Genomic DNA, 14,459 nt, shown 5'->3' with positions numbered 1-14,459 from the left:
CTGTTTCTGACTACTCAGAATCAGAATCTCTATTCTAGGTCCTGTCCTTGAATAGGACTTAGTATAAGTAGTATAAGTAGTATAGGTGCCTTATACTAATAGGACTTAGTATAAGTAGTATAGGTGCCTCCTTATACTAAATTTGTTAGTTGGGATGTCTTCCTCGAACAATAAGTCTATGTCTACCTAATATGATGTGTGACGCAGCAGTTATTATCTTCTCAAACAATGCTGCTTTTCTTGAGTCCTGTATTTCAGTGAATGACACTACCATACACCTTGTTGCTCAGGTAGGAAGTTTGGAAGCTGTTTGTTTTTCCTTCTTCACTGCTCCCCTCCCCAAATCCATCATTAAGTCCCATTAAATCTACATTCAGAGTTACCTTGCGGAAATCTCTGCTTCTATACATCACCTCTGCTATTACTTTTTGCCATTACAAATAATGTCACAGTGAATAAAGTTGTGTGTTGAACCCATACCTCATGTAGAGTACCACAGAAGAAGTCCAAACAGATGAAAGATTTGTATGTAACATATGATACCATACAGATAATAGGAGACATGGTGAATTCCTATTTAAGTTGGAGTCAAGAAGGCCTATCTATGGTTCACATGGCTTAGATTTCAAAAGCCATTTATTAATATCGAGAAAAGCAATTATATTGTTATAATAATTAATGTAAATATATTATTAATAATATAAATCAATTATATTAAGACATATACACACTTGTCCATGGCAAAAAAAAAAAAAAAAAAAACCCAAACCAAACCAAAGTATTAAAAGCAAAGTCAAAGGTAACTCAAATTGGAAAAAAAAATGCAGATCATATTTTAAAAGGCTTATCTACAAGTATATAAAGAGCTCTCATAAATTAAATAGTCCAGCATGAGCATGGATGTGAGAAGGTGCCATAAAGTAATAAAAATGGCCCATAAAAGAAGATCTGTGTCATTTCTGGGCTTCACGTATTCCATTTCTGTGTTTGGAACATATAAGCTCTTGGCATGGCTAATATATAGCCCCTCTTCTGGTGACCTCCTCTGGCTCTTAGATGAGGCTAGTTCCCCTGCTATCCTATAGCATCCTATATCTCTTTCTTAGAGCATTTATCCTCCTTTATTGAAATTACAACTATATTTTATCCTTGAACTCCATGTTTCATGAAGATTGGGTTTATTGCTCTATGTCTGATACATAGTAGACATTCAGTAACGTTAGTAAATATTAGTTAAATGCATAAATGAATGGATGTCCAGGATACTGTTCTCTAAAGTATTGACATAATCTGACATTTCTCACCTTCTCTGTCTGCTCTTTTTATCTTAGTCTAAGTCACCATTCTCCCTCTCTTAGATTTCTTTTTTCAAGATTTATTTATTTATTTATTTATTTATTTATTTATTTATTTATTTATGATAGACATAGAGAGAGAGAGAGAGGGAGAGACACAGGCAGAGGGAGAAGCAGGCTCCATGCCGGGAGCCCCACGCGGCACTTGATCCCGGGTCTCCAAGATCGCACCCTGGGCCAAAGGCAGGTGCCAAACCGCTGAACCACCTAGGGATCTCCCCTGTCTTAGATTTCTGTTGGAACCTCCCAACTGGTCTTCTTGCTTCTACTCTTGCTTCTCTGTAGTCCATTCTCATGGGGCCACCAGAATGAGTCTTTGTAAATGCTCACCACATTATGCCACTCCATAGCTTCTAAACCTATGGCTGCTTCTCTTTGCACTCAGAATAAAATCTGCACTCCCATTATGGCCTTTTAGATCCCACATAATATGTCCATGATTGTCCCTTTTTTTTTTTTTTTTTGATTGTCCCTTTAATATCATCTTGTATCACTCTTCCCTCACTGTGCATTCCTTCCATGACTGCCTTTTTGTTCTTTTAACACACCAGGTAAAATCCTCTTCTGGGGTCTTTGTTCTGGTTTTTCTTCCACCTGGAAGACTTTTCCCTATTTAGTGAACTGGTTTGTTTCCTTATTTCATTCAGGCTTCTGGTTTTCCCTTTATCACCTTTTCTCCCTGCTTTAATGTTTATCTTTTGGCATTATATGACCTTTGTGTATTTATTTTTTTGTCTCTCAATCAATATAAGGTAGTCTCTGTGAGGTCAAGGACTTTGCTTTGTTCACTGCTGAGCATTGCCTTGCACCTAGTAAGCAACCAGTAAATGGGGGTTGAATGAATAAGTAGATACATGCTTTCAACCACCTTGAGTTGGACTCTTCACACATCTCCTTTTATTCCTGTTCTAAGATGATACAGCCAACAAACAAACACTTTTCTCAACTTTTAATTTCCAAGTAGGCTCTTCACTGTGTCCATCCATTAATTTCCAAATGACATGTAATCACTTCCTATATAATTTAACTTGGATAATTAAATGTATATGGCATGTGTCATGGAAATAAAACGTGTCTTAGACGTAAATATTTTAATCCAAATTTTAAATTTGTGTTTATAGACTTTGTAAATACAGTGGCAGTGCTAGTCAGCTATCTTGCTTTTGGCCAAAAGCCTTTGCAAAACTATAGAATTGTGAATCTTTCAGAAGTGTGCATTATACAGTTTTAGAACAGAATTAAATTTCAGTGTGTTCAAATACATATAGTATTGGAATTGGTTGCCATAAATCACTAACTCATTTAAAAAATTTTAAGTGGAATGTTTTATAAAATGACCTTACTGATCATTTATGAGAAGATGTGCCTCCAAAATAAATTCATATTTCAAAGTTATGTGCTTGTTTGTATGGGGTCATAGATAAATAATCTCCAAGTTGCTCTGTGATAATGAGTTCATGCTTCTCTGTAAAGCATTGGGTTTTGTTTAAGATATTATTGATTTGGTACCATAGCTCATAGGCAATTGACAATTGAAACACTTTGCTGACTCTGGAAATTTGTTTTTGTTTCTCCTTCCTATTCGCATACCTGTGCTGCCTTTCTGAATTGTTACTATTCTCTCACACAGGGTGTCATTCGTTCCTGGATATACTCACTAAATTAGTCAGTGAATTTACTATTAATTCTTTTTTACAGAATAAGAAACAAAACCCAAGAGGGTAAGGAATTCCTGGAATTTTTTTTTTTTTAAGATTTATTTATTTATTCATGAGAGACACACACAGAGAGAGGCAGACACAGGCAGAGGGAGAAGCAGGCTCCTCACAGCGAGCCCGATGTGGGACTCGATCCCAGGACCCCGGGATCACGCCCTGAGTCGAAGGCAGATGCTCAACCACGGAGCCACCCAGGCGTCCCGGAATTCCTGGATTTTACATGCTTTGTGAAGGAGGGAGCCATGACCCGGGATCATGCCCTGAGCCAAAGGCAGACGCTCAACCGCTGAGCCACTGAGGCATCCCTTGGTCTATTGTTTTATTCTTTGTTTCCATACAATTTTGTCCTGATTTCTACTACAGTGTTATGTTTTGTTTTTTTAAATATTTTATTTATTTATTCATGAGAGACACACAGAGAGGCAGAGACATAGGCAGAGGGAGAAGCAGGCTCCATGCTGGGAGCCTGATGTGGGACTCGATCCGAGATCCCGGAATCATGCCCTGAGCCCAAGGCTCTCCCTCAACCGCTGAGCCACCCAGGCGTTCCCAGTGTTATGTTTTTAAATTTTATTTTTCTCATTGTATAAACTAATTTATAATTACACCAATTTCTAATTTATGTAAACTATATGCACATTAAAAGGATATTTTTTAAATGCATAATATTGATTTGATATTTTAGATCTTAACATTTACCTGTGATGCCTGCAAAAAAGTCATACTACATGTCCCCTCCAAACTAGATGCTGAGAAATTTGTCGGTAGAGGTAAGAAACTGATTAAATGTGTAATAAATCTTACTTGATATGATATTGTAAAATTAATGTAATTTTTAGAAGGATAACTATTGGAATTCATAGTTAAAACTAACATAATACATTATCATTTGTAATACATTTGGTGTCATTTCAATAAAAGGAATATTCCTTTTTTTGAAAAACATGATTATATGAAGTAGATAAAAAGATTTAGTTTGAGTAATAAATAATTATTAATATTTATACTAGATGCAAAGTACAGTATACGTGATAACATTCTTCTATGAAGCTGGGAAATAGTATTGAAACTATTTCTTGAGTTTAAAAGTGTTGTTTTTGGATTTAATCATAAAACATTTTGGCTTCTCACCGATATGTATTTCCACATATAGCTTTATATCATTTTTTTTTTGTGTGTGCACAAGAGAGAGAAAAGGAGAGAGAGAGAAAGAGTGCATGCACACAGTGCAGGGGAGGGACAGAGGCAGAGGGAGAGAGTATCCTAGGCAGAGGGCCTTGACACTGGGCTGGACCCCACGACCCTGAGATCATGACCTGAGCTGAAGTCGAGTCCCACATTTAACCAAATGAGCCACCCCTTATCAATTAGTTTTTTCACAAAACTCAAAATGTACAAGGAAAGAGCAGACCAGTGAGAACACAGAATATAATGACTAACAGTAGTTACAAAGAGTTAGTTTAAAAACTACTGATTAAGTCTCTAGATTCCCTTTAAGTTCTCACATGTGTGACTCTATAGTTAATTTCAGTTAATAAAGAAAAACTTTTTGGTTTGGTTTACATATTCAAAAACTGGACCTTACATGCCTTTATTTCAGGACAAATATCTTTTTTTTTTTTGAAGGATGTAAAGTAGGTATTAGAAGTGATGTATGTGTTTATGCACAGTTTAATTAACCATATAGTTTCATATGTGCTTTTAAAAATGCAACATTTACAAGAATCAGTGTAATGAATTTTAAGTTTTTGCCCCCCCCCACAAATGCATAGATTACTGTTAATACCATATATTGTTTTGTTTTTCCTTACAAATGATTGCTGTGTATATTTTCTACAGTTAACCTGAAGGAGTGCTTTCAGTCTGCAAATCTGATTCATTCGAGTGATCCTGATTTCCAAATTTTAGAAGATGGTTCAGTCTATACAACAAATGCTGTTTTGTCTTCAGAGGAGAGAAGTTTTAGCATATTACTTTCCAACACTGAGAACCAAGAAGAAAAGAAAATACTTGTTCTGTTACAGCATCAAACTAAGGTATGCCACACTATAAGGAATGAAGTATAATGAATTGTTTTCTGCAGCTGTAGCATTACCAGGGAAGATGTGGAATCAGAGAAGATGTGGGATAGCTCAGCTTGGTGAAGAATTGAAACCATCATGCACTTTAAAAGTGTTCAAATGATGGAAAAGTCACCACATCAGTTATTCTAGGTTGTAATTCCTTTTCATTTGGGACATGAATGGAGAAATGGGGATGCTGCAGCATGAGAACTTGAGATCAGGTACAAAGACACATTGCTTGATCTTTCCTTTCAAAACACACAAGTTTTGAAACTATCTCTGGAGGTCTTCTGTGTCTCAGACAGCATAATCTGTAGTCTTAAACAGTAAATGGCTGTGTTAGTTTGAGGTCAAGACATCACACATGCTTTCTGTATTCTGGTACTAGAGATCCAGATGACTTCTGTTCAACCATTGGCCATTATTCACTGCAGCAGCTTGAGAGTTATCACCCTTTTTTTTCTCCTCATTCTGACACAGATCTCTCTTTTGGCCTGTGGCTCTTCCTAGCTGCTGGTGAGTGGAAGGTGCATATGCTGGATTTAGAAGGTCATTCAACTGTATATTCCTTTCTCTTGCATCTCTCTCCTCCCATGGTTTTGCATGTATGCAGTATGGCAGCAGTAACATTGGTTTTGTTTTGTTTTGTTTTTAAAATTTGCTTCTAGGCTTCCAATTCCATCTCTTTTTCTTCCATATTTGTACCAAGTTATTTTCTCAAGAGGATTGATGTAATAACAGTTATTATTTTTTTGTTACCTTTTTGCAGTGTTGATATTTAGTTTGGTTTTCAAGCACGACCATGGTCTTACACCTTCCCAGTTAATCCTCATGAGAGATGTGTCAGAATTCCAACGTTTGTGAATAAAGTAATCATTGACTTTATTTTTTTTTCCTGTGTTCTAAATTGAGGTACTAAAGAAAAGACATTCTAAAGAAAAAGTTCTAAGACGTGCCAAGAGAAGATGGGCTCCTATTCCTTGTTCAATGCAGGAGAATTCTTTGGGTCCTTTCCCACTTTTTCTTCAGCAGGTACAATTTACTATCCTTTCATTGTGAAAGTCAGTGATTTCCTTTTTTTTTTTTTTAAATGTGGACAATGAATATGCAGTTATTTTAAAAACAGTTGCATATGAATACATGAGTATGTGTATTATATGTTTCAATAAATGGATATAAATATATATTTTTATACTAGCATACAGTTTTTTGTAGTTTAGTCATGCAAAGACCATTTATGAAATTGTAAAACCCGTCTAGCACTCTCAAACACATGGTTCCTTAATGAATTTTCATGTTAGCAAGCGTGTTGCCTGGACATAGTCTAGCAACCCCCATATTCCATAATAGATGAAATTGCTGACACAAAGACAAATGCCATGAAGGGGAAAAGACACATACATCCTTTCTATTGTTTTTCCTCAAGTCCACTACTTAAATCATACTGGATCCATATTTTCTCTCTCTTTTAACTTTTAGAAGCAACCTCAGCAAATCTTGCCTTCTTCCAATATCCACAGCCACTACCATTCAATCTTTGACTTAGGTTTCTTTTTTCTCAGTTCTTGAAATTTGAGAGAGAACTCTTCTTTATTTCCTACCAACAAATTTAATGTAGCTGAGAGAAGAGCATATTAAATTTGGGAAAGAAATAATTTGAAAATAATTGTTAGTCATCCTGACATACAGTTAAGATCTTACTAAGAGGATCAAAAGAACGAGGGGAAATATTGGCTTTTACCAGAATATAACACTTACCAGGATATTATGTTATTTCTATTCTCACTCATATCCATTTCCACCCCTTCTTTCACCTCAGCTTCTATAGTAAAAAAGATGCTGACAAATAACAGAAACGAATTAAGGAAGGCATTTCCCATGTTTTTGTCCTGTAGACAGTAACTTTAAACTGAGCGTCTCAGATGTTATGTATAATAAAAACTCAAGCTTAAAAAATTGACAAAAGGGTAATTTTTCACGCTCAGAATACTTTTTCTCTGACAGTTAAAGTCTTAAATGTTTGGTCCACATAGGATCCATTTAGCCTTTAAAGCATTTCTCAGTTATTCTGGAAAACTAAGACACTACTACATTGTTGTCCTCATGCCTTGCTCTTGAAATTTCGCAGTTATGAGTCTTCCTTATTTTATTGCTATTTCTTACTCATACATGATAATAAAGGGGACAGTTACTTATTGCAACAAACATGGCGACATGATTGGAGAAATATATATAGATGAAAGTTTTGCTGAAATAAAAATTTGTCTCTTATGCATATAATATCTACTTTTTAGATTCAATCTGACACCGCACAAAACTACACTATATTCTATTCCATAAGAGGACCTGGGGTAGACCGAGAACCTAAGAATTTATTTTATGTAGAGAGAGATACTGGAAATCTGTTTTGTACTCGTCCTGTAGATCGTGAGGAATATGAATCCTTTGAGGTAAGTCTGAAGTTTACATATTGTATTAATGATTGTTAAGCTTGGCTATTTAATCTCTCATTCTCAATTTATTTACCTTTTTCTATTCTCTGAGTTTGTTGTCTATGCTCTGGTTACATCTGATAGCACAAATTTGAAACAAAAAGAAATACCATTAGTTTCTTAGATTGATCTTGGTATGGTAATGTTACTTTTTAAAAAAGATTTTATTTATTTATTTATTTTAGAGAGAAAGAGAGAAAGAGAGAGAGAGAGAGAGATCCTGAGTAGGGAGGGGGGAGCAGAGGGAGAGGGAAAGAATCTCATACAGACTCCACACTGAGCACAGTGCCCTACACAAGACTCAATCTCACAACCTCACAACCTTACAACCCTGAGATCATGACCTGAGCTGAAACCAAGAGTCAAATGCTAACCAACTGAGCCACTGAGGCACCCCTAGAATTGAACATTTAGTTTAGAATTGCTACAAGATGGCCTTCTAAGTACTTGAGATATTCTGCTTTCTCTCAGAACTGTTATGAGAAAAATTGGAATTGAAATTCATATTATAAAATTAAGAGAAAGAAATTGCATTCCACACAAAATTTATAGCTGTGCATTTATTCTATTTCTGACTTTCCCTTTTTAAATTAAAAAAATCCTCTGACTTTCCCTTTTTAAATTAAAAAATCCTCATGAAGAGAATTATCTAAATATAACTACCAATATGCATAAAATTCTACTTACTAAGAATAGTAAGATAATATAGTAAGTAATAAGATAATATTCTAGTTAACTGTACCTGGGGAGTTTGGAGTTCTAAGAATCCAAAGTTAACAAAGATCCAGAAAGTGATATTGAAAATCTATGCACCAAAAAAAAAAAAAAAAAAAATCTATGCACCTGAAACTTTAAAACAAAACAAAATAATAGAGAAATGGAAAGATTTCAGGCTCATGCGTTGGAAGAACAAATATTGTTAAAATGTCTATACTATGCAAAGCAATCTATAGATTTAATGCAGTCACTATCAAAACACCAGCAGCATTTTTCACAGAACTAGAACAAACAGTCCGAAAATTTTTATAGAACAACCAAAGACCTTGAATAGTTAAAGCAGTCTTGAAAAAGAAAAAAAAATCCAGATTTCAAGTTATATTACAATGCTGTACTAATCGGGGCACCTGGCTGCCTCATTTGGTGAAACATGTGACTTGATATCAGGGTTGTGAGGTTAAGCTGATGCTGGGTGTAGAGATTACTTAAAAAAATCTTTAAAAATAAACAAAGTTATCCTAATCAGAACAATATAGTATTGGCATAAAAATAGAGACATATCTGGAGATCCCTGGGTGGCTCAGCGGTTTGGCGCCTGCCTTCGGCCCAGGGGGTGATTCTGGAGTCCCGGGATCAAGTTCCACGTCGGGCTCCTGCATGGAGCCTGCTTCTCCCTCTGCCTGTGTCTCTGCCTCTTGCTCTCTCTGTGTCTCTCATGAATAAATGGATGAAATATTTAAACAAATAAGAAACAAAACAAGCATGCAAAGGGAAAAATAAAAGAGAGGCAAATCAAGAAAGAGACTTAACTAGAGAATAAACTGACGGTTACAGGTGGGTGGGAGGTGAAATAAGTAATGGAGATTAGGAGGGCACTTGTGATGAGCACTGGGTGTTTGTATGGAAGTGTTGAATCACTATAGTCCACCTGAAATTGATATCACACTATGTTAACAATGGAGTTAAAATAAGAAATTTAATAAAACAAAGCAAAAAACCCACAAAATAATCTTTAAGACTGTTCTGGGAAAATAATAATAAAAGCTTTAACACTCATCAACAGTACAGCACTAGTAAAGAAACCAGAATTGCCTGTGTTATTATATTGGATAAACTTAAACAAAATGCTATCGTACACCATGAGATTAACTACCTCCTGTGACATTAAGGTTATGTCCACATCCCCAGACAATAACAAATGGTGAAACTCAGACTGCAGTGCTGAACAGTCTCCAAATTAAAGCCAAAGGAAGTTGGAACCATATTTTGATTTTGCTTTTTTTCCTTATTTAACTCTTCACAGCTAATTGCCTTTGCCACAACTCCAGACGGATACACTCCAGAACTTCCACTGCCACTGGTAATCAGAATTGAGGATGAAAATGACAACTACCCGATTTTTACAGAAAAAACTTATGTTTTTACAATTTCTGAAAATTGCAGAGTTGGTGCGTATCTACCTTAACAATGTGTGCAAGTTAGTGTTTTAATTCATAAGTTGAATTTCACTTTGGCTATTGGGAGGAAGCATATCCTGCTGGCAAGAATAAGGGACTTGCCAATCAGGGCTGCTGTGGGTGGAATTTGTTCTGCCTTTCACTAGCTGTGTTCTGTAACACTGGTCAAGTTTCCTGGTCTTGACAAGCCTTATTTCCTTATCTGTAAAATGGGTTATTGATATGCAAGATTGTTATGAAGATTAATGACACATCATAAACCTGAAATGCCAAGCTTAGTGCCCGAAAACTAGAGAAATTACTTGATACATGTTATTTTGCCTTTCTGTGTGAGATAAATACTTTTAAGATCACACACTCTGAACAGAACGTCTTTGTGCAATTGAAGTCTTAGCCTTGAAGAGATCTATTGATATTCTGTACTGGTTAAGTGATTGACAATATTCTGAGCATTATCATAAAGATCATTGAAAATAATACAAATGTTTTCTTAAGCTTATGTCAATGGACCATAACAGCTGGAAGTCAGAATGCCATTTTTGAGTCTCCCAGAAAGATCTAACTAAATTAAGAGTTTTGGACAAATTTTTGACCATTTGATCAAATTAAGGGCAGACCTACAAATAGCAAAAGGGTAAAGAGTAGTTAGAATTCTTTTGTCTACAGATACAAAGGCAATGGAGGGATATTATCAACATTTATAAAAATCATACATTAAATACAATAAATACAGATATGGTCCCCAAATTCAAAAATGTTACAATGCTGGGATAGTTTTTAAAAATAATACTTCATATAGAAGTCTGCAGATGGCCCAAAAGCTTTTTGAGGTAAATGGAAAGGAGTGAAATAAAAGGAGAGTTGGAAAGGTAAAAGTTTTGGAAATTGAAAAGGATTTTTCCCATATGTAGGTTCTACGGTGGGACAGGTGTGTGCAACTGACAAAGATGAACCTGATACGATGCACACACGTCTCAAATACTCCATCATCGAGCAGTTGCCAGCGTATCCCACACTATTTTCCATGCATCCAACTACAGGCGTGATCACCACGTCCTCATCTCAGCTAGACAGAGAGGTAACATAAATATTAGCAGCCAAAACCTGATTATCACATCGCCATTTAATTATATCTGTATATCTCTGTAGAGCACCTGTGGATTTGTTTGTGAAAAGCATGTTGTAAATCTAATTTTAGAAAAGTTATATTTTAAGTATGCAGATGGAGGTCATTAATTTTGCAATGTGCCAATTTTGAACTGCTAATTTGTTCTCTCTTGAAATATGTATGTTTTACAAAGTCAAGTTTCCCAATATTAACATTTTTATAGTATAGTAGTAAAAACAAGAAACATCAAATGTGAAAAGAGAAACTTTTGAAAATGTGCAGAAATTTGTTATTTACAGATAACAATGTTTCTTTTGTTTTGCCTGTGTCATCCCTTCCCCAACAATCTCATCTATATTCTTCCCCTTATATATTTGATTAAAAGTAAATTTATTTCCCTTTTATCGCTAGTTTACCATTTTCAACTGACTATTTGAAATCCTTATTTGGATGTTTACAGGTACCAAAGCTGCAACTCATGTAAAATCGAACTCTTTTTTTCCTTCTAAACATATTTTCTCCTTGCTATGCTTTCTAGTTAAAAAGACATTAATACATTCTTTTCTTGTTGATAATTTTTATATTGACACCTTGAATTTACATTCTCAAAATTGTATTTGATGATTCCTCTTGTTCCCTTGATCAGATCACTTACTTCCAAAATTGTCTTTGTTTATATTCTGTCCATTTCCACTGTAACTATCCTAATGTAGTGAGTCATTCACATGGTTATTCAACTTTTGCCTCTTCACCAAGCATTTATTGATCTGAATTCTTATAGCAGTTTATCTGGCCTACTTATTACATTTATAATCCTTAAACTATAGTAATACATGTTTGTCAGGTATTTCCTTGATTCCTAAAACTTCATACCAGATTCATTTCATTTTCCTCTCCTTTACCCTCATAGATTAGAGTAGTGGTCCTCAAATTTTCTGATCTCAGGACCTTTTACAGTCTTATGGAAGATTCCAAAGATCTTTTGTTTATGTGAGTTAATATTTATTGATATTTACTCCATTAGCATTTAAAGCTGACACAAGTTTAAAATATTTCTTTATTCATCCATTTTAAAAATCATAAATATATTACATGCTATCATAAATAACATTTTTATAAAAAAATTACATTTTCCAAAACAGTAAATAATTTACTGATAAGACTGAAGCTATAATGCATTTTTCCAAGTATCTTTAATACCTGACTTAATATAAGACTGGTGGATTCTCTTATCTCTTTCTGTATTCAGTTTGTTATAATATGTAGCTTTAGCTAAAATATATAAAGAAAACCCAACGTGATACGAAGTTAGAAAAGAAAGGAGTATTTTTTTGTTATTCATAAGAGACATAGAGAGGCAGAGGCAGAGGGAGAAGCAGGCTCCCTGCAGGGAGCCTGATTCAGGACTCAATCCCAGGACTCTGGGATCATGATCTGAGCCAAAGGCAGGCACTCAACCATTGGGCCACCCAGGCACCCCAAAAGAGGAGTATTTTAATAGTAATTTCACATCATTGTGGCTACTCTTTTGATACTACACCAAAACTTGACAAGTTTTGTTTTGTAAATGCTAGTTTCATAAATGTGTCTTTTGCAGTGGGCATTCTGAAGCCTGTTGTCAATGAGCTTTCATAATTTGTTACATTAAAATCCATGGGTCTATCTTGTACTCTGAGTCGACAATTTACCCATGTATGATTTTGTAACATCATGTGTTGACCATTTGTAAAATAGTTTCACTGAGTTATGTAGATCTTCCATATATTGACACATTCCATTAAGCAATATAGGAAAAAAGTCACCTTGTCACCTCTATTGATACTACAATGGCTGATAAAAATTTTCAAGAAGTCTCATTTTTGTTTGAAACTCCAATTTATAATTGGGAACAAATAGTTTTTTTCCTTGAAGTGACAGATTCACTTTATGTGTAACAGAATGTCTTCCAGGGCAGCCTGGGTGGCTCAGCAGTTGAGTGCCTGCCTTTGGCCCAGGGCGTGATCCTGGAGCCCTGGGATCGAGTCCCACATTGGGCTCCCTGCATGGAGCCTGCTTCTCTCTCTCTGCCTATGTCTCTGCCTCTCTCTGTGTATGTGTCTCTCATGAATAAATAAAATCTTAAAAAAATGTCTTCCAAATATACTAGTCTGAATAATGATAGATGTCTTTTATGTAAAAGTGGTATTTTATGGAATAAGAACCCCAAAACAATGGCTAGTTCAGCTCATAAATAACCACACAAGTACTTCCCTTGAGAAGAACATCATGCTATGTTATGTAGCAGAACTGCTTTATTCATACCTCCCATTTCTTCCCTAGACTAATGGGTTGAAATTTAATAAAATTTAATAAAATTATAATTTTTCACTGCATCTACAAGGACATTTCTAAGTAAATTTTATTTTATTTTATTGTAATTGTATTTTATTTATAAATTCATTTATTTTTACTGTATGTGCCAGTGACGAATATAGTATCATTTACAGAATAAATGAATGAATGAATTGCTCTGTATTGTAGCTCCAGGAACTATACAGATTCTTCATAGAATTTATGTGCTTAGGAAAAGCAGAATATAGACCAAGTCCTCTTTTATTATCAAGTCTTGAATATCCCTTTCTAATAAGTCAGTTGAAAACATTGGACTAATGAAGGAATCTTGCGGTGTTTTTACTTAAGAGTGCTCTGGAGACACATACTGATGCCAGGATTCCAGCTTTCATCTCTTCACTTCAATCCCTTAAGTGCTTTAAGTGTCACAATTTTTCTTCCATCTGAAGATCTTGCAAGTGAATATTTATGTCCCACACTTCATTTCTTTCGCTTTTTTATCAGCCAGTTGATTATTTTGAGTAAATCTTAATTAAAAAAAATATGTATTTTCTCCTAAAGTATACTAGCATGAGTTTTTAAATGAGGCCAGTATTTTTCAACTCTGCAGATGTGATTATGAGAGAAGAGTAAATCAGGAAAATTATGTGTCAAAAGCATAGACATAGAGAAATTTTAGTTTTATTTTAGGTAAGACATAAGGGATAAGAAAGTTTAAGAAGTGATGAAATTAAGAGAAAGGTAAACGTTCTTGGTAGAAGGGTAGGATGGTTTTTTACATATTATTTTGTCCTTTGAAAAGAGATGAATTATATGGGAAAGGTATTAGCATCATCATTTTATAGAAGAGAAAATCTAGCTTAAAAAGACTTTTCCAACTGCCAGAAAGATTACATTTGTTATTTTTAGAGTTAGGAAAAGAACCCAAAGCTTCTAAATTCGTCCAGAGGGCTTTATTATTAGAGTTGCTTTTAATCCTTTCATGCCTTACTTAGGATAAATGAAACCATTATGAGGAGAAACTATTTTTTTTTTCATTAGCAATGAGACTTCCACAATTCCTGATGAATATAAAACCCTAAGAACCAGATTACGTTTTCCATAGAGAGAAAAGAAATTACAGTTCATCTTTCTATAAATGTAAATACTTAAAATCTGCCCTTTTTATGAGAGAGTATTTTACCTCATTATTAAAAGACTGGTATGAGAGTCACTGCT

The 14,459-nt window shown here is 34.8% G+C and overlaps 1 protein-coding gene across 4 annotated transcripts in view; it reads left to right on the top strand.

Moving 5' to 3' along the window:
• The window catches only part of DSC2 (desmocollin 2), a 33,243-nt gene that overhangs the window by 2,932 nt on the left and 15,852 nt on the right, over positions 1–14,459 (top strand). For 2 of the 4 annotated variants that reach the window (XM_077900342.1, XM_077900344.1), the window contains exons 2-7: positions 3,759–3,843; positions 4,913–5,109; positions 6,058–6,168; positions 7,431–7,586; positions 9,649–9,793; positions 10,714–10,880. In XM_077900342.1, coding sequence (XP_077756468.1) covers positions 3,759–3,843; positions 4,913–5,109; positions 6,058–6,168; positions 7,431–7,586; positions 9,649–9,793; positions 10,714–10,880 — 861 coding nt within the window. Of the gene's footprint in view, positions 1–3,758; positions 3,844–4,912; positions 5,110–6,048; positions 6,169–7,430; positions 7,587–9,648; positions 9,794–10,713; positions 10,881–14,459 lie in introns of all 4 variants that reach the window. The other 2 variants (XM_077900341.1, XM_077900343.1) reach the window with 1 other exon arrangement.

Source organism: Canis aureus, chromosome 6 (assembly GCF_053574225.1).
Source record: "Canis aureus isolate CA01 chromosome 6, VMU_Caureus_v.1.0, whole genome shotgun sequence".
Taxonomy (NCBI): Eukaryota; Metazoa; Chordata; class Mammalia; order Carnivora; family Canidae; genus Canis; species Canis aureus.
Note: the sequence above shows the minus strand (reverse complement) of the source record. Positions and strands in the feature narration are given on the sequence as shown.